General features: G+C 40.1%; 1 protein-coding gene across 5 annotated transcripts in view; it reads left to right on the plus strand.

Annotated features, from left to right (window-relative positions):
- The window catches only part of LOC131677378 (neuropeptide F receptor), a 56,105-nt gene that overhangs the window by 27,607 nt on the left and 6,700 nt on the right, over nt 1–21,798 (plus strand). For 2 of the 5 annotated variants that reach the window (XM_058957162.1, XM_058957165.1), the window contains exons 2-4: nt 1,588–2,050; nt 14,557–14,726; nt 15,126–15,839. In XM_058957162.1, coding sequence (XP_058813145.1) covers nt 1,792–2,050; nt 14,557–14,726; nt 15,126–15,839 — 1,143 coding nt within the window. In that variant the 5' untranslated portion in view covers nt 1,588–1,791. Of the gene's footprint in view, nt 1–1,587; nt 2,051–14,556; nt 14,727–15,125; nt 16,074–21,798 lie in introns of all 5 variants that reach the window. The other 3 variants (XR_009303336.1, XR_009303337.1, XM_058957164.1) reach the window with 3 other exon arrangements.

The following is a 21,798-nucleotide window of genomic DNA, read 5'->3' on the forward strand; positions in this document are numbered from 1 at the left end:
TATGAAAAAACACTTCCTTTGTCATGCTCGCTCCTACAAAATTATATTTCTTACTTTTCTTTACTTTTCTTGTTCTCTTAGTTCAGGAAGCTGGTTTATTTGCAACAGTGTATCCAAGATCCCGGTAATTTTTATTTGGAATAAATTTTAGATTCTATCTCTTCGCCCAGAACAAGAAACTCGGTTGGAATTCTAACACCATGTAAACAAGTTCGCTGAACTGTCATTTTTTGAGCATTTTTACTCATATGTCGTTTACTTGCAATGTCCCATGAGACCAAGCCGCATCACATAGCACACATTAGAAAGATTTCCCTGAAGGGGACAATATGCTTACCGAAAATTTTCTAAAATATTATTGGGGAATTTTTAATTTTCCTATAACGTTAAAATTGAACTTCAACGTTTTCGCCACCTAGACGCCAGTTTAACATAACAGAATAAGCTTTGTTTACATTCGACGAGTTTTGTTTTGAGCCAAAAACATCCAGCCTCTTTAATCTTGATCAATACTAATGATTTTTACCCATTTTTGAGTAAAATGTGGTTGGATTTTAGAAAACATTTGCAATATTTTTTATTCCGCGCAGCGCTTTTTCTTTACTTCTGCGGTCCCGAAGATTTGTGATATAAGGAATAATAATAAATTTTTACTCATTTTTGAGTTATATGTTGCTGGTTGAGTGATTGAAACACATTTTACTTCAACAAACAATATTATTGGCTATCCTGAGATAAACTAGCGTTTCGTCGATTTGTTGCTATATGTGACACACATGAGTGCGAACGAAACAAAAATAAACGTCAAACCGTTTTTTCGCTTGCACTAATACAAAGTGAACCTGCGCGTAATTCGGCGCACGGCTTGGTGGCGCATGGCTGAAATGTCACGATGTGGATTTTAGAAAAGATTCGCAATAATCAATCCTTTTGAATCGTCAATTTGAACATAACAAATCAAAAGAAATGCGAGAAAGTGACGAACTAAAATGGCGAAGAAAGTATTCCATTTGATTGATTGAAGTTTATCTGATAGATTTCAAATGTACCATGGATTGTTGAGTCTATAATTAAGGATGTTTGAAGTAAAATAAAGGACGCTTCGTTTAATCATCGAAATTAAGGACATGTCCTTTAAAATAAGGCGCTAAAAGCGATGCGGCGCAGCCACGTTAGGTGGTGGAATCGAAGTAAAATTGATAATGCTGGCAATATGGAAACAGGAATGAACATCCCAGATGAACATTTTGTCAACTGTTATTTCGACGAGTTTTGATTCGAGCCGTTAATAGGAGGCTGATTCAAGATGTCCTTAATTCGCTCTCAGCTCATTTGGTAACCCAACTACGGGTGATCTCTTAAGTTTATGCTTATGCTAGCTAATAACCCTCGCAACTAAGTTCGCACGCAGTGCCCGTAAGGCTGTTGTTAGAGTTTGCTAATTGATTATAATACCGCCATCTCCAAGCAGTTCAATTACTCACACACAGTGAGAGAAGACATGCACTGTAGTTACTCTGTGTTAATATAAGCAAACCTTCTTCTTCGTTACAAAAGTAAAACTTTCGTTTCTGTATCTCTTTTCAGACGATAAGATGACATCACCCAGTAACGCATGTCACAGCACGAAACTTCCGCGTCGTAACATAATCGTTAATATCAACCCGGACAGTGTGTATTGAAGCACCAATAAAATAGGAAAATTAAAATAAAAGCAGTTAATTATATCCAAAAATAAACCTGTCAACGTATACGATAGCCATCGTTTCCCACGTCCAGCCCCGCTAAAACATGGACATCGTACTGTCCCGGCTGAACTTCAGCCTGGACAATGTGACGCTAACTACTAGCACCATCCGGCAGGGGCTGATCGAACAGTATAGCAACAACCGCAAGGTGGACGATCCGGCCTATCACATTCTGATAGTGATGTACAGCATTCTAATCGTCTTCGGCGCTACCGGAAACAGTTTGGTGGTGATGGCGGTCGCCCGGAAGCCGCAAATGCGAACGGCACGCAACATGTTCATCGTTAATCTGGCGGTTTCGGGTAAGGGTGCTTCGCTGTTTGATACATATACTCATTTCTGTGACCCGGAGCGATGTGAACGTTGGCGCTGTGCCTTCGCTTGATATGCATAGTACAGTGTAAGTTCGTTGAAAATGATGTCGGCTGTTTGCTGGCAAATATTGTCATAGCCACAAACACATATTACCTTCTGATGCTATCGACACTCCGAACGGGGTAGTAAATTTACCGGATGTGGTTGGGGGATCAAAAATTAATGTGGCGGCATAATTAAGTTCGTTCTTAATTCCGCTTGGCATAAATGGTTCGTTTGGGACTGTAATGATGCCCACACTCACATGCGATTATCGACAAAGTATTTAATGGCTTTGCTTTAGATACAAGAGTTTGTGCGGATCATATGAATTAATAACGACTAAATGCGTTTAAATATGAATATTTAGGGTTCCTCTATTTGAGATTTTAGTTTCAATTGAATTAGAAAATAAACGAGAACGTGAAAATTGCGTAACAACATTGTTCCGTAATTCAACTTAGTTCCTTTATTTAACCTATCCATTTGAACATATTAGTTAAACCCGAAACGAGCATATTCATTTCCAAAGAACCCACCGAGGACCCAACAAGCAGTGAATTTTTTTGTAATGTTCAACGGGAAGCATCGAAATATTGAGTTGAACGGCAAAATCTCCCTAGAAACAGGACTCGAAACTGCATCTTTTGGGTCTTCAACTCATTGCAATAACCCTTGTATGACAGATAGCAGACGTTTAGGCTCGATGCGAAATATGCGTAATTGCGAATTAATCGAAAGTCTGCAACACACACGGCAAACATCAAAAAGGTGTAGCAAACAGTTGAGTAAATAGCAGTAGTGAGTTACTGAATATATCAATTTTGTGTAGATTCTAGCCTAAATGTCTGTTATCTGTGCTAGTATAATTTGAACGACGACAGAATTGATGTAAGAGATTTCCATTTCAATTTCTATAATGAAATTAATACGGTAAACTTTGTCTGATGTCAATATAGATCATTCTGCTCATAAAAAGTGCATTTAAACGTATGACAAAGTACGCCGGCTTCACATCCAATCGTCTGGGTTGCGAAATCGCAGTTCATTTTAAAATGTAAATAGTTAATAATACTTTTACTGTTAATGACAAATGTGACCTGTGTTCAGTAGATGGATGGTAGGCAGTGTACACATCAACCTTATTTGCTTAGATCCTACTACAGTATCTCATTACAATTTCCGCCAAGCAGATACCCGTTATCATTTTCAGTTCGTTGCTACTCATTTGTACGGGATGGTTGGTCCCAACTGCTGTATAGCACAATTATTCATTCTGGTTGGGGCGATGAAATCCTGTTAATCCCCGACAAACTTCTCAAGCCGGTACTGCTGGCATAAACATATAGGAATAAATTACTGCTTTCCCTTTTGTAAATTCTGAATATTTCTATCATTGATATCACCAAGCAGCATCACGAGTAAGAGGCTGGTATGTTTATGAGTATGTACTTTGCATTGCGCATAGTGAACCGAGAGGGGCTGTGTCTGTGTAAAATGTTTTTTGATTGAAGAAAATGTAAAACGCTCTCCTATTAGCATTTTTTTCCTCAGTCATGTCATGTGCCAGAACTGACTGAAAGATATTCTTTATTCAATTTTTTTCCTGTCAACGCAATGGTGTATTACAATATATTAAAAATACGAAAAGTCTGTTTGTGGCACTTTTGTATTGCATTCAAATATTTCATTATTACTAAGGAGAATTTACACACAAGTAAAGTTTTAATCTAGAAATCAGACGAACGAACTTGAGAATGATGGTGATTTGTATCGTATTTTCATTTCCCTGTTGTTACAGCTTTTTGCTAAAATGTTTTTTGTAGCAAATGAGAGCTTTAAGGTTAAATAAGTTATTGGCGCTTACGTCATAAAACACAAAAATTAATTGATCATATAGCGATTGTTAGTGGGTCCGGCACAGACTAATAGAGAAAATACATCGTTCCGCAAATTTTACCAGAACATTAGCTCCACCTTTTATAGACGGTTCCAACCACTCATTTGCAAAAGGATTATCCCTCAGACTCGGGCACGATTTTTCACTAGTGGTCTATCCCCCGTATACTTGCGCATTTATCAGTGGCGCCATAATCGCATATGCGGCTACAGTCCTAACTAAGTATATTTTTAAAATGATCATTAAAGCGGGTGAAGAAGTCGCTACTTGCGGAATGCATTTCAAAATAATTTTTTTTTGTCAGTTCTAAGTGTTTATATGTGGTAGAAAGTAAGCTTTTATAGTTAAAATTCAATTATTTCTCTGTTTGTCTTATTTAGTTTGGGGAAAAATTAGACTGAGTATAGTCTTCACGCGAATTATTCTCAATTTAGGCTGCGTACCATCTGGCGATGTTTTTTAACTTTTAGCTAAAATTTTGCAGTCCGAAAATTATATTCTCTCGAATGGCAAAATTTCACCGAGAGAGTTGACATTATAGGATAGTTATTATAGAATTCGGTTATTAAATGAAGCATAAAATTCTATTTTTATTTCACTAACCGATTGAGCTCATCTTTCTAAATTCAAACAAACAATATACAGGTTCAATTTTTAAAACTTCAGAAGGATTTTTGATTGATTTTCTAAAAAAAATGTAAACACGTCCTTGTTTGACACTATCGATCTTCCTTGACAGTGAATTGGACCACGCGGGTTAGCATTTTTGACAGTTATCTCAGCGAAAGGATACACTCAAAAAAGTAAACGTTATGCATATTGATTTCACACATAGATTTTTGCAATTAACGGAGGCATATAGACACTATTTGCTGGCACATAAACCTAATGTGTGCATTTACAAGAAATATTAATCTTACATTCACATTTAATAACTATTAGGCACATAAAAACCCATTCTATAACAATATGAACATATAACTTATGTGTGTGCATACATAGTTTATACAATTGACACATAGAAGGTTTGTGTGCGCGTGATAACAATAGCATTTCTTCTTCATATGAATTTTAAGCGGTTTGAAGCAAATAGAATTAACGTTTGGATTTTTTTCAGTGTAGGGATCAAGGTAGTTCAATCGAAAGTGTGGTCGTAATAATTCAATTTTTTAAAATGATTTTTATGTGTTATTTTGCGTACAAAAAAGAGAGAAAGAAGTTCGATTACATATCTTTAAAGTTATCTGCATTGGAAAAAATAAAAACAGCATATGGCTTAATGACCCAATTGAGAGCTGCCAATACCATGAGATGGTAGGTGTGTGAACATTAGTCGATAATTTAATATAAGTGTTTTGCTTACTTCATTAAGTATGCCTCAAATCTTGACACAAAATGTTTTCGTTTCAATCTTTCTCCCTTCAATTTCTGTTGACAAATATTGACAATCTCAAATAAGTACAACAAATGTACCCACCTTTTAATTATGGATCGCGTGCAAAAATTTTAACTAACGAACTTAACTATTGCACTGTCAAATTTAATTGTGCTTCAAATAACTTCCTTGCAAATAACTTTCAAAGTGTCAGATTTTAACAAAAGAGATTATAACTACTAGAGGAAGCAAAGCTCTACTGCCTCCATGTATTCAGGGACTGAAACATGGGGTCTCGCTCTAGCATATTGTATCCCATTACTTTAAAAAATGTGTGTACCCGGGGCAATATCTGTCAATCTATAGGGGGCCTAGCATATGTAAGAGCGAGATAATAAACCATCAGTGTTATCAGCGGCATACGACCTCTAGTAGTTAAAATTTCTTTTTATTTTAACCAAATGTTAAAAATTTGCCAAATTGTTCATAGCCTTAGTTTGTCAATAAGGGGCTATGCACAAATGACATAGCAAATTGTGGTGTAAGGGGCGATATACCGATTTTATGATTAAGTGTAACAAGTGGGCGAGTAGGGTTACTAGTTATACGACGTAGCACTAAGCTCAAATATTTTTGCGAGCATAGGCATCCATTGATCTTCTCTAATGTCGCTTCTACCGAAAGCGGGACTGAGACAGGCTCCAACCCCAACCGCTGTCAATATGTATGAACTGACAGCGATCTGGGCCAGAACCCGACCCAGCCCCGAGTTCAAGCAAAAACGGCACAAGGGGGCTCACATAAAAATGAACTTAAAAAAGGAAAACATCACAATGATCAATGGTATATGTGTAAAAAAGAAAATTATTTAATAATCATTATGAGCCAAGTGCACGTATTTTCTTTCAGACTGAATGCCTCACACATTCATATCGGGCACCGTACAGGTTTATGTTCATCGTGCACTCACAGACTCACTCATCTCTCGCATTCTATCATACACACGAAAGTGAGAGCCACTTGCCACTTGTTTGCTTGTTTTCGTATGTGCGGGATTCTATCTTGCAAGCCGGCATTGTGATGTAAATCCTCCAGATATGTGTTGGAGTAAGCACACAAAAAAACAAAATCACTAAGCGTGTTTCGAAATTCAACATTGCTCAACAATTGGTCATCGATGACCAAATTGTTGAGTTAAACATGGCCGCCGCGATTTTTTTCGGTGAGCAAAAGAGAAAGTTTTGCTCTGTTGTGATACAAAACTTCGGATGCAACATTGCACGTTGGAGAGCTGCGACACCCATTCCCCTCTCGCTGCTGAGCGGCAAAGAGAAACTAAAATAAGCTGGTACCAGTGATGCCACATTTTATATTATTTACCGGGAATAAAAAAATCGCACTACTTTTTCAGAAAATTTGTACCGAAATTTACAGCAATAAGTTAATGCAAACGTTTTGCTAGTTGAATAATATTTGGTTAATTTCGGTGTTTCATACATCAACCTTTCCAATCTCGCTTTATTTTTCCGAAAACAATAAATAAAAAAACACTGAGTTCTTAGTGCAAAAATCATTTGTTCTATTGCTAAGGTTTCAATAATAAGTTCATTCGCCAGCAAATCATTTGTTTGGAGTAGTCAAATTACAAAATATATTTGTATTACACACCAAAGAAAAACAGTCCGTAAATTTATATATCCTATATACACTTTCTCAATATTACTAGGTGTAAGAAATGTCAAATAAAACTATTGTTTTACCATTTTATCTCCAAAAATATGTGCCATGCTGTAGTTTCCTTAGATATCATTTTAATCTGTACCTATACAATTCAAATAATCTGCAACTTTATAGGAACATCTGTACTTTTGGTAGCACTGCGCGGTACGCATACAGATCTGCCAATCGCGCTTCTCATTCGTTCTTGAAATGATGGTGGGGGCACGCAGTCGGCTGAAATAAATTCCAATTCTCACAACATGTGGTCGGCACCCAGACATGCTATCTCTTTCGCTTCTTTTACCTGTTGTATAAGCTTCTTTCAAAAATGCGTGTACCACCGTCAACGAAGTTTTGGCGTCAGTTTGCTCTTGGGCTCGCATCTGGTAGGATGGTTGCTAATTGATGCGCGCAGTAGTATGATAAATAGGGCATTCAAGTTTTCATTGCGCTCAAATACAGTTTTTCACTATTCTCGGGTTATTTTTGCTATTATCAGTTTGTCGGTGATATTTTGGCCGATTATCACAAATGCCTCAAATGAAAGGTATGTTTTCCTGCTACAAAATTTCGTACGGATCCGTTGTATGGTTCCAGAAATATAAACTGTTAATCGTCCGGTCACATTAAATTCCCATAAAAGAAGGAACTAAAAAATTCTAAGAAATCGAATTTGAATTTGGGATGACAAATATCTTTAAAATGCATGAAACATCGAGATTTTAACCAAACCATTTTTGGTGTTTAGATCATATGGGCATCCTTCCTATACATTATGCGAACATTATCCTGTTTCTCCTACCAGCTGATCAAGACAACCAAACTCAAACCGCTGATTACTGGTTCAAGTTATCGATTTGGTCTTTTCTTTTACAAAATTTTAGAACTCGAATATTGATTTCTTGTATATAGTTGTCATGTCATGTATAATGTATTACACTCAGGTTTTTTTTTACGCGGGGGATACGTACCGCGTTAATTGGAAAATCCGCGTAAAAAGTCGCGTTAATTAGAAAATCCTCGTAAAAAAACCGCGTTAATTCGAAAGTTCGCCTAAAAAAACTCTCAGCACAAGACTTAGAATATTTTTAAAAGTTTTTTTTTGCACGGATTTCGCAATTAATACGGTTTTTGCAAAAATAAGTCCTTTTGAATGGAAAAGACTTAGACTTTTTCTTACAAAAATGCTGAGTTCTTTTAAATCCAAAGAACTTAGAAGAATTTTGGCAGTTTTTTTGCGCGGATTTCGCAATTATCTCGTTTTTTGCAAAAAAATATGCCTAGTCCTTTTGAATGCAACAGACTTAGAAGATTTTAGGAAAGATGGAAGAGACGGGTCTGGACTCCTTATGTCCCGCACCTCAACAATATGGGTATTTTCTGAATGGTCTTGACGAGTAGGTGCCAGAAATTGATTTTTGGTGTCATTTTGAAATCCAAGATGGCGACTTCCGGTTTAGCGAAATTCTCTACAATCCATGCAATATGGGTATTGTCGGAATAGTCTTGACGAGTAGGTGCCAGAAATTGATTTTTGGTGTCATTTTGAAATCCAAGATGACGACTTCCGGTTTAGCGAAATTCTCTACAACCCATGCAATATGGGTATTGTCGGAATAGTCTTGACGAGTAGGTGCCAGAAATGTATGTTTGACGGCATTTTGAAATCCAAAATGGCGACTTCCGGTTTGGCGAAATTCGTTATAACCCAATAAATATGTGTATTTTCGGAATGGTCTAGAAGAGTAGGTGCCAGAAATTGATATTTGACGCTATTTTGAAATCCAAGATGGTAACTTCCGGTTTAGCGAAATTCTCTGTAACCCAATCAATATAGGTATTTTCGGAATGGTGTTAACGAGCAGGTGCCAGAAATAAATAAATAAATAAATCAGCATCTTCAGCCCAAGGTTGTCCATGGAAAATTGATTTTGGAAGCCATTTTGAAATCCAAGATGGTGATTTCCGGCTTAGCGAGATTCTCTACAACTTAACCGATATGAATATTTTCGGAATGGTTTTTGACGAGCAGGAGACAAATGTCGATGTTTGACGTCATTGTGAAATTCTAGATGGCGACTTCCGGTGAACCGAAATTCCTGAATGGAAAATTTGGGCGATCATCCAAAACATCGTCGAATATAAGATCTAATCATAAACCAGCGAAATGTAAAATATTTTTATGTGTGCATCCTGAAGAGTGCGGTGAGAATGGAAATGAGAGAAGAAAGAGATGTATGTAATGTGAGTTGGGGGTTTTAATTGATTCAAATTAAACACATTGCTAAAATTCAAGTAAATTCAACTGCTTAATTAAAGCTATTTGTACATCCCATACTGATTGGGTTATAGCGAATTTCGTTAAACCGGAAGTCGCTATCTTAGATTTAAAAATGGCGTCAAAATCAATTTCTGGTACCTACTTCAAGAGCATTCCGAAAATATCCATATTGTTGAGGAATCTTCCAGACCCGCGTCTTCCAGCTTTCTGAAAATCTTCTAAGTCTTTTGCATTCAAAAGGACTTAGAATATTTTTTTGAAAAAAAACCGTGTTAATTTCGAAATCCACGCAAAAAATAAACTGCCAAAATTCTTCTAAGTTCTTTGCATTTTAAAGGAATTAGAATTTTTTTTTTCAGAAAAACATCTAAGTCTTTTGCATTTAAAAAAAGGAAATTTATTCATTTCAACTACCATCAAAGGCATTTTGAACATCATTCTTCATTAGATGCACAATATATGTACCTATGTGAAAGACTGGTGCGAGTATTACGTACTACTATTGCACTGGCGGATCGCATTCATTGCAATTGAGTGAGTTTCAGGCAACCTATATTTTAACTAAAGATTAGGACAAATCAGACTTAAGTCCACGCTGGCACGTAGCCAGAGGGAAGGAGGGGGAGTCTAAAGGGTAACTCCGCTCCCCCACCACATTTTCGGGAATAATGATAAATGATCACAAATAAAAAAAAAAATTATTCCAAACAAGCGTGTTTTCAAATTGATGTGAAAATGATATAGAATAAATTTAATAGTAGATTGAGTATTGGCAAAATCAAATTCTTACATTGGCGATCCTGCCGGTTATTGTAAAAAGAATCCAGTTAGAATCCCCCACGCGGTTAAATCAAGTAAGGAAAGAGTGAAAGCGTGTAAACTGAAAGGCTTCCCAAAAACAATATGGCGACTCGAAAGAAAAAAGAATTGTGAAAGCATGTAAACCACGTGCCTTTTCATACTAACAAAATTGCTGCTTGGTCGCCTGTCATGAAAAATGGCTGCTTTGTAGCCTGCAAAGAAAAAACTCAGCAGCCGCATGCATATATTATATTTCGCAAAAATCGCCTTAAGGGCCATCCATATACCACGTGGACAATTTAGGAAAGGGTAGAGGTCACGAGAAAGTCCATGCTTGTCCATTGGGATGGGGGTGGGGGTATGGGTAATGTCCACGTCGTCATATTTTTGTCTTTTATATAAAAATGAAACAAATTTGTATTGTCATTGGTGTGAGCGGTTATATTCAATTTTTTTCAAGATTTTTAAATAGTCCAAGTGCTTATAACAGCATAGTATATGCGTGTGCATCACGTGTGAAAATTGAAAACATCTATGAAGACTATCATCGAAAAAATCATAAGAACTCGCACGAAAAAGAATCAGAATTTTTTATCTAGGGTAACTGCTCCCTAATTCATCTTAGCACCTCTATTCATCTCACCCATTTGAACACATTAGTTAGAGCAGTATCTGCTATCTCTATTCAACGCATTAGCTCAAATGGTAGGATGAATAAGGGTACGTTGTGCTCGACTTTTCGCTTCGCTCAAACGCGAGTATTTTACATTTCCCAGGAAATTGCAAAGATGATGATACCTATTTAAGCGCAATCCACTAACTCTAAGTCGAGTTATCAACGAAATAGTGTGATATCCTGACTAATGAGATGAATAAGGGCTCGTCTACCCTAAATCACTTGATGCAATCATCTGTAACATGATCTAATCACATTAATTTTGGATTTCATAGCTAGAGGATGAAATTTCGAACCAATTCAAGAATTCAAAGGTTATTTGTCATGAATCTTTGAAATGTAAATATAAAATATCATAAGTCGTTGAGATTTGAATGATTTTCACAAGGTTTGCTTCATATTAGTCTTCCACATGGGAAAATTTTCTAAATCCCATTTTTATGAAACTACCCATTTTTTTGAAAGTTGACATGGACACCGTAGGGAGGGGTAGGGGTTTATGAATCGTCCACACTTGTCCACGAGGGGGTCAGAAAAAAAAGGTTTTTTGTCCACGTGGTAAATAAACGGCCCCTTACAGTACGCCACATCGCAATTGAATAAAAAAGCTCGCGCATAAATATCAGCAAAAATACCTTGCCGCAATGAAAACTAGGCATGACGCATGAAACTACTTACCACCGAATCAAACTTAAATTATAAATGCTAATAACAGTTTTGGTTTCATCTCAATTAATGCCTGAAGCATTGAGACGAGTACATATAGACCTTTTTAGTAGATCCAACACGAAAAACACTCAAATAGCTATATAATTAGCTGTAGGAAGCTAAAAAATGCATTTAAAGTATAGTCCATAAAGGAAGAGTATTCTGATTGCAATTGAAAAGCGAGATAGTGAACTTGTTCTTTGTTTATTGTCTTATTTTCAGAGTGCGCAACTAGTGTTTAGGATAAGCAATTTATTAACTAAAATGTACATAAGATGCGCATAAGTTGCCCAGGCCGAAAATAGGAAAAAACGACAGGCGCAAGTCCAATCAGTTTCTAAACTGCTCACTCGACTGACACGCAGAAGTGAAACTTATTCACCAGCAATTCAATACTAGCGCATGCCAAATAACTGGTGTATTGGTATGTGTACTTTAAAAGTCTCTTTCCTCTCGATGCCGTTTGTTGACCAAATCATCGGCCCTCACCGTACGATGGATTGTTGAGCTGTCTGATGTGATGATCTCTCTCTCGCGCAACATAATCAAGCTTTGTTTATGTTGCACACTGGTGTCACAGCGCGTCGCTTTACTCTCCCGCAACAAAAAGTCATCAAAATACCGATGAGTTGCTGGTGGATTTAAGAACGCGCCTACTGAGTCGATTCTTCCTCTCTTCTCTCATGACTCACCCGTTGATTCTCACCAATGTTGTATATACTGGTTTGGCTGAGATGGCACTTTGGTATTCGTAAGATAAATGTTACATGAGTGGTGTGAATGATCACAGAATAAATCGACTTGCTTTCGTAATACCGTACGTCGAGCCGTCGCGCTTCTTGATTGTTTACATATCTTTAGTTGCCAACAATAGCAAACCATGTGTACTGCCACACCTGTATATACAACATTGAAATCTCACTACATAATATGAAATATCAAGTTTAAATTTTTCGGTACGATTGAAGCCAAATAAGAAAAAAATGCTTCGAAAAGAAATCAAATTCATCACTTTGCACATTGCAACAACGCGCGTTACTATCTCTTTCGCGCGTCTTTGATAGAAAAACCAGCCTTCTGCTAGGCGGCCATTTTGTACTAGCCAACATCTGCCTTAGTTGAAATCAAAACAACCCAATGTCATTGAATGGGCGACATAAGCCTAGAAGCGGCTATGCCCATCATATGTTGACTACTGTCAAATTCTGTATATCTCCATTGAGTTCTTGTCTCATGAACACTATTGCAGTTTCCTGGTTGAAAACAATCCCATTTGCTTTTGCTGTCTTTGGCTATTATTTTCCACCAGCTAGTGATGTAGTATTTGTGTCATGTGACGTAGCCGTAGAAAAGTCGATAAAGTACTTGACAATGTGTAACTGTATTAGTGTGCTCAACTATTTGTTTTCCTCCACCTGTCATAGGTGGAGGAAACCAAATTGAAAATAACTTTTCGGTCGGATTATTTTCATCATGGAGCTCGACCAACCGGTATTGTACGTGTCCGTAATAAGTTTTACAGTGTCATAGAGCATTTCAACACCATTATAAATACTTTACGCGAGCTATTTCAAATGTTTAAATTGGCTGACAGTTTTATATATGACAGCTGGAGGAAAACAAACCCCCAATTAGTGTGTGTGAAATGCTTTGCATAGAACTCTATAGCGGATGACATGAGTGACATCCCCCTGAAATAAACCCGAAGATCTTGAAAACATTTCTAATGCTCTCACGCGAACTGTCGGTGCTAGCCGATTCAGTTTAAAACAATTAACCGTTTTACAGAGCAATGTCATGCCCCTGCTACGGGAGAGTCGCAGCCCATTTAAACAAAGTTTGTTTTTGGTAAACATCACCTTTACGCTTATGCAAACGCGCGGTGTCAGGAAATGTGCTCGGCGCAAGGACATCGTGAAGAGATTCACAAGGTGGCAGTTAGAATGGCTGCCGTCTTTTCTACTTTTTCTTTTTTTTTCATCGTCAAAATCAAAACAGTGCATTGGCGCGCAAGACAAAATCGTTTGTAAATTAATTTTCTTATATCAGATTGCTTAGAAATTTTGTCACTGTATGTACACATGTTTGCACATGCAGATGCATAGATTTTCTTCAAAGAATTTGGAAAATTTATACCTTTTTGTTTTTCAAAACAAATGAAACACGTGATATAAAAATCAGTCAGCTGCTTGCTGAACGATACGCTTGTGTGCGTGCCATCTCCTATCGGTATAGTACGTTCTAGCCGCACACAGATGCTGTACGTAACCCGAACGTAACCGAACATTTGTTGTCATTTTGGCATCGCTATTGGAAAATCAAATTTTGCAATTACTTTAATGAAGATCGCTATTTCACTCAGTATTTCATGCTTCATAAAGCTATAGTTCAAAACTCCGTTAGCAACATTTTCGAAGGCGGTAGCTAGCTTCCGAGTTTTCAAAAAATAGCGGTATAACTTACGGTTCAAATCAATTGCGGAAATTCTTACTTTTTCTGACACTGCCAGTGCATCGCCGACAGCGACATTTTAAACATATTTAAATAAATGAGAATATACTCATCGCAGAGACTTGGTACCTTTGAATGAAATATTCAGAATGAATTCCTGAATAATATAGACGTAGTCGGAAAATGAAAATAAGAGGGGGAGGGAGCGTGTACTCCTCAACCCCTTTTTTAGATTTTTAAGTATAAGATGAAGAGTACATCTTCGGTGCAGGTTTAGACTGTCGAATTAAGGAAAAGTCTTAGGTGTTTTAAGTTTGCTATTTAATGGATCGACTACTATCTTATCTGGTTACTGTCTCATTAGTCATTATCCATCAATTATTGCTTCCGCGCCAGATAGCGCGCCGAATATTGCTGCGACGAAAAATAATGGTCGCATATCCTCTGGTAAAGCAATAATACAAATAGCATGCTAATATTTTTTTAAATTGATCCGGTATTACCATCAATCCATTCTAATTATCGTTGCTTTTTTCCCACCAGATCTGCTCCTCTGCCTGGTGACGATGCCACTGACGCTGGTGGAAATTCTCACCAAGTACTGGCCGATGGGACGGTTTCCGTTTCTGTGCAAATCGATTGGAACCCTGCAGGCTACCAGCATTTTCGTGTCGACAATTTCCATCACGGCCATTGCGCTGGACCGGTACCAAGTAAGTGTCCGCAGCTATGTTATTCGCCATTCTACATGTTTGTATTTGTATGTTTCCCCCATCCTCTCGGTTTCCGGTTGACAAATATCCGGTTTGTACCCACTTAACGCATGGATTGGTTCGGATAGTTGGAGACATTATACAAGGCCAATTAGATTATGGTAGTTGGATGTAATTTTCCCGGACCGCTTTAAAGGGTGTATTCGTAGAAAAAGCATACATTTTCTCGCTAATATTTTGCTTCTCATCTGATTCTCTTGAAACATGCAGATAATGAAGAACTATTTACTCAAACTGTGTTTCATTCGGCGAATTATGAACTAATGGCTTAAATGCTCAAACTTCTTACTCACACTGTCAAATAAAATGTATAATCGATTTCTCCCCGTCTCTCATCAGGTTATCGTCTACCCGACACGCGACAACCTCCAGCTGATGGGTGCCATTGTGATACTAACCGGCATCTGGATCTTCTCGCTGATCCTGGCATCACCGATGTTCATCACCAGACGACTAATACACTACGATGTGAACCTGTCGAGCCTTGGGATTGATTACATCTCGTACTGCATCGAAGATTGGCCAATGGCACACGGTCGGATATACTATTCCGTGTTTACGTTGTGTGTCCAGTATATGCTGCCCATCCTGATAGTGTCGGTAGCATATCTACGAATTTATCTTAAGTTGAAACATCGCCTCGTCGTGACAACCACGACCGTCAGTTCCAACGCCAGCACGAAGGATGGGCTGCCGGTTCGGGAACGGGAGCGTGGCCGCCGGATGCAACGGACCAACTATCTACTGATAAGTATAGCCTTAATCTTCGGAATCTCGTGGCTTCCGTTGAATCTGTTCAACCTGTTTGCCGATCTGTACCTGGACGGCATCACCCAGGAGATCATGGTCGCGTACGCGATCTGCCACATGATGGGCATGAGTTCGGCCTGCTCCAATCCGCTACTGTACGGCTGGCTGAACGATAACTTTCGCAAGGAATTTAACGAACTTCTATGCCGAAAGGACACAAGCACGGTCTCGGCGAACGGTGGAACCGGTAAATCCGTCTCGCGAAGGATTCGAACTACGGCCGCCGCTCCGGAAGTAACGCAGGTGGGCGAAAGGTGTCGAACCGCTAGTGACCAAACCGAGCTCACCGAGCTAATGCCGTGAGTTCGAGAATCGTTTTGTTTCAATAGTGCTGCTGATCATATTACTAAAACAACTAAACAACGTGCATTCTGCTCGAGGTGTGCGACTACTTCCATGATTGTTCATACTGAGGATAATAGACTAACAACACAACACAGTAAATTTCAAGATACTTCATTCACACACGCACACTTGGTAATTGTCATTGCTCTTCGTCTTTAAAACGCGTGTTTTTTGTTCGCTTGTGTCCGTCCCGTGATGGTCATTGTGATGTGCCGTCCTGTAGTCGTTTCTGGTGGAAACTGTTGGGAAAGTTACACTTTTTTCAAATTTCCTTAATTAGCAAATACAGCTGCACTCAGCGAAACAACAATTGCATACTTTTCTTAATTATATTATACACGCACCTAGATTTGTTAAGAATTGAAGATAACATTATTTTTACTTTCGGGACCATTTCAATTACAGTACTAGACAGCCGCAACATAATTTTTAAATTTTCGAATAATTACTCAAGTAGGAAACGTTTCGAACATGCAGTCGATAATTTATCGTCAACACGTTTAAAAATACGTCGATATTTCGATCCGTGGATTCGTTCTTGTTCAGGGCTCTTTATGGTACAAATATAATTGAACTTGAGCTTGTGCGACCATCCCTGGCTGCTACTCCGTTATCGATCTGGACTACCTGAAGTTGCACCGGGAATCAGTAGATATTATTGCTTGGGAGTAGCGAAACATCTTTCAATGTGCAACTCTTGGTAATCCTAAAATGTTTATGATCAATACCGGCGCTGGGCAGACCCGAACGTAGATCGCGGAAGGAAAGGGAAGGAATGTTAGTCCGATACTTGCTTTTGCTAGAGGCCTTATATACTACTGCACACTCCACAAGTATCACGGGCGGAGGATATTTGTTAGTAAGTATAGAAGTTGGATTCTATTTCTGCATGACTGACGTCAGAGAGGTGACTCCACTATCTGGACTAGAATATCGATCCATCAACTCATGGACCGGGGACCAACGGCTTTACTTCCCTTCCGAAGGAAGACGTGACCACAGATTTTTTCACCTCAGAAAAATCTCAACGACCTCGGCTGGGATTGAACCCAGACAAACTGGAATGAGTGGCGGTCACGCTTACCACTCAACCTCCGGCGCCGTCTCTTTGTGGTGCAAATGTAATTGGTACAAATATAAGTTTCTTAAATGAAGAATTTGGTTAGCATCCACAAGGAATCTTTTCAAAATGTGTCCTCGATAACAAACGTTTCTGACATGTTGGAGACAGGGTAACATATTCGGCTTCCATAGCGGAAAGTGTCACATCATTCTGCCGGAAGCTTACCCAGCAAATTTCTTCTCCTCCATAGAACACAACGTAGTCCGCCATTGACTTTCTCGTGCTCCCGTCCCCTACTTGTCACCTCGACGCGAATATTACGTCGGGCTCATACCACTATGTAGAGATCCCACCCTCGAATTTCATACCATCATTGAATGGCTTTTTAATTTCGATTATTCGATACGGCTCATAGCGCTAGCTTGACGGAGCCGTGGATTTTTGATATGTTTACAATATGTGAGATATGTAAATATAAACAAATTTTATTGGTTATCCGTTGGATCTCGTGCACGCAAATTTCAATTACGTGCGGATACCTTCCTTTGTGACGGGGAAACGTTCGTCTGCTTGCCTATTGCATCATAAGAGTCATTCAATTCTGTCGTGTCTTCCATGTCAAGTTTATTACCGTTAAAGCTGTCTTGGCACCCAGCATTTGATGTTCTTGCATGCTTCTTGTACTTAGAGGTGACCAGTGCAAACCTGTCGGCATCGTTATTACCTTCCTCGCCGATGTTGCTCTCAGTTGGTTTTGGGGTACTGAATGCTTCTTTTGCGGTAGGCATTATGGCATGGATAGCTGCCACAAATATTGGTATAGAAAAATTTGTTTTGGATTGGCTTTCCGTTGATGAGTTGGCAATCGGTTGAGATGCATTCTCCTCTGCAATTTCCGTGCAAGGTTGTCCATGGTGCGCTGTCTGATTACAATACTTGCTGATATACGCTGATAGGACATGTAACCTATCTCTGTGCAGTCATTTTCTATATCCACGGGAATCTTAAATCAAATGTTATAACTAATCAACCACGTATTCCAAGTTATTTTGCAAAACAAATCGTTCGGCTTTCGCCAACGTGCTGAATGATATTAATACTGCATTGCGGAGAAGGTATTCCGGTAATAAAATGTTTCTTTTGTTCACGAGATCACATTTGATCGAAAGACTACAAGTTATCGTTCACATAGCTCGATTGTAGGTCTGACTCCGGCAGAGGTAGAAAGTAGCCATGATCACAACCACATTGTGCTTCGCAGGGAAGACATCCTTGTCGAATACCTTCAGCCGCTGCTTGCGTTTCCGACACGGTCGGTCTCGATTTCCGCTTCCTCATAACGATGTCCAGGCGTGGAAGTATTGTTTTCCCACATACGCTTCCGCTTCAGCGATAGCTGCACTTGAATTCGTAGGACGGCTGGAACGCGACTTGCGCTCGATGCTCTCGTCATTTTCCAGGAGCATCAGGATTTTGTATATGGGCACTTGGCTGTATCCAACCGACACGCTTACGGGCTTTTTCGCTCCGGGGTGGAGTCGCCGATGATTACAAACCATCGAAATTTGTTTGGTTCAGTGTATTCCTACCGATTAGTTGTTTACATAAATCGCTCCAACTATTTTTACTTTTTGACGAGATTTGTGAAGTTTTTATCGTTGTTTGTCGTGTTAATCGACTCAGTATTTTGTTTTTAACATTGTTATTGTGCAGTGTGAAAGTGTCTCCTGTTTGCTTTTGTGTTGCGAAAAAATCACCGAAGAACGGAATTGAGTGAACTTCTGTGACTTAACCACCAAACTTTCCACCGACCGCAGCGCCATCTATATTTCATTGTTCGCATTCTCAGATCGGCACGCATTATGGCAAGTGCATGTGATCACTGCGCGAAAACCGTCAAATCGGATGACGACTTTATTGAATGCATGGGTTTTTGCAAAAATGTGGTACATATGCAATGTGGGAAACAACTTAACAAGCCGTTTTTGAAAAAACTTGCGGAAAACCCAAACTTATTTTGGATGTGCAATGAATGTGTCAAGCTGATGAAGTTTGCTCGCTTTCGCGACACCGTTTCTTCACTTGGATGTGTTATCGCTGCTATCGCTGGGAAAACGGATGACGTCTGTGCTGAGCTAAAGGCCGAGTTATCCAAAAATAACCAGCAAATTTCGCGCCTGGCTAGAAAGGTTTCAACAGCTACTCCAGTCCGGCCAAACTCCGGTACCTCTCGACCACCTCAGAAACGTCGTCGCGAGGATGGCCCTGATCCGAGCAATATTCTTGTTGGTAGTCGAAAGCTAGTCGATAATAGCAACATTTTTACGGTTCCACCTTCCGCGCCGTTGCTCTGGATGTATCTTTCGCGCTTTCATCCTAGCGTTAGCAAAGAGACTGTCGAAAAAATGTCTAAAGAAGGACTAAATTGTAACGAGGAGATAAAGGTTATTCCGCTTGTTAAAAAAGGCATAGACGTCAGTACTTTGAACTTCATATCCTTCAAAGTTGGAGTTCACCCAAAGTACCGTGATGCAGCTCTTAATCCTGACACATGGCCGCAAGGCATACTGTTCAGGGAATTTGAAGACAGCCGTACCCAGAACATTTGGAGTCCGCCGACTGATTTTCCACCGCCTCCAGAAGAAGCGTGTACCTCTCTAATGCAACCCGGCCCATCAATGGTCCTGCAGAGGACTCCGCAACGATTGGCCATGCCACTATACCAAGCCACACCGCCCTTGTGAAGGAGTATCGATGCCGATCGCATACTGGGATGCAACGCAGTTGGTACTATGGAAGCCCTCGATCCCCCCGCTACAGTCGAGCCCTTGCCGCCAGCGTTCATCAGTCGTCCCGGTCCTGTATGTGTGGGTGGGGAAAGGGTCTTCCAAGCCGCCTTTCTCGGCAAGTATAATAAAAATTGTAACGATACAACGGTTGAACCGATTCACGCTTCTAGCTCATCGTACGAATCTCGCCGCAAGCTGCTACCACCCCGTTCCTGCTCTCCGCATTCCGCCATCGGGTTCCAACGCATACTGGGACGCACCGCAGTTGGCACTATGGAAGCCCTCGATCCCCCCGCCACAGTCGAGCACTTGCAGCCAGCGATCATCAGTCGTCCCGGTCCTGTGTGTGGGATGGGTGAAAGGGTCTTCCAACCTGCCGCAAATGGCAAGTATACATCTGTTCCGAACACTTCAAGCGCTGATGTATTCTTCGCTTCCAGTTTTTTGCCTTTTGCTCCGACATCTTGTTATCAGATGCCAACCATTTCTCTCGACGACGACGATAGTCGTATTTTGGGGCGCGACGCAGTTGATTCGGGATGCCTCGAATCCCTCACCACAGTCGACCAGGCGACCGTGAACCGTTCCGATACTGTTCGTGAGATTGACGAAAGGATCTTCCTACACGGCAACATGGCTTCGCTCTCTGCTGTACCTGATCCGTCCTCCAACAACATCGAGGTTTACTACCAGAATGTTGGTGGCCTAAATTCATCAACGGACAGCTATTTGCTCGCGACCACGGGTTGCTGTTACGACGTTATCGCCTTGACCGAGACGTGGCTCGACAACCGTACTCTGTCTCGCCAGGTCTTTGGTTCAACATTCGATGTCTACCGCTGTGACCGTAATGCCCTCAACAGCCACAAGACATCAGGCGGTGGTGTGCTTATCGCCGTTCGGCGTGGTATAAAAGCCCGAGTGATCAACGATGACCGGTGGGCGAGCTCCGAGCAAGTGTGGATATCAGTGAAACTTGCCGATCGTAATCTGTTCCTGTGTGTTGTGTATTTTCCACCTGACAGAATTCGTGATTCCAGCCTGATCGATGTACATCTACCCTCCGTTTCTTTTATCGCCTCGATCGCCGCCCCGTCTGATGATATCGTTATACTGGGCGACTTCAACTTACCTGGCTTGACGTGGTGCCAAGCAAGTAATGGTTTTCTACGATTGGATATCGAAAAATCTGCGCTTATTAACAATGCCAGTTGTATTTTGGACAACTACAGCAGCGCAACTCTTCGGCAAATTAATAATGTCACCAACGAGAATGGACGTACATTGGACCTCTGCTTTGTAAGTGCCCGGGACTGCGCTCCGTACTGCTGCACTGCACCGACTCCTTTAGTCAAGCAGGTGCGTCATCATCCCCCACTACATCTTGTATTCGCTGGTAACTTAGGAGTGAATTTTGAAGACGTCTCAAGCTCTATCGTCTACGATTTTAAAAACGCTGACTACGACAGCATCGTTAGCACGCTGTTGGATATAAACTGGGACGAAAATATTAACAATGACGACGCGAACGAAGCAGCGATGACGTTTTCTAGTATTCTTAACTACCTTATCGACCGCCATGTACCAAAACGAACAATTAGTACCGATGAACACCCTCCCTGGCAATCAACCGTCCTAAGACGTTTAAAATCTGCCAAACGAGCTGCATTTAAAAAATTCTCGAAGCATAAGACACTTGCATTACGAAATCACTACTTTCAACTCAACCACGAATACAAACAACAAAGCAGACGCGCCTTTTTAGACACCAGCGAAACGTCGAGCGTCAACTGAAATCCAAGCCCAAGTCGTTCTGGAAGTATGTTAACGAGCAGCGAAAGGAATCCGGTCTGCCATCTTGTATGTCGTTTAATGGAGTTTTAGGCACCGACACTAAGGAAATTTGCCAACTGATCTCCGACAAATTTTCAAGCGTTTTTTCCAACGAGCGCTTGCCACCACAACAAGTCGCTGCCGCCGCTAATTTAACTCCTTCTCTAGGACG

This window comes from Topomyia yanbarensis, chromosome 1, assembly GCF_030247195.1.
Source record: "Topomyia yanbarensis strain Yona2022 chromosome 1, ASM3024719v1, whole genome shotgun sequence".
Lineage (NCBI taxonomy): Eukaryota > Metazoa > Arthropoda > Insecta > Diptera > Culicidae > Topomyia > Topomyia yanbarensis.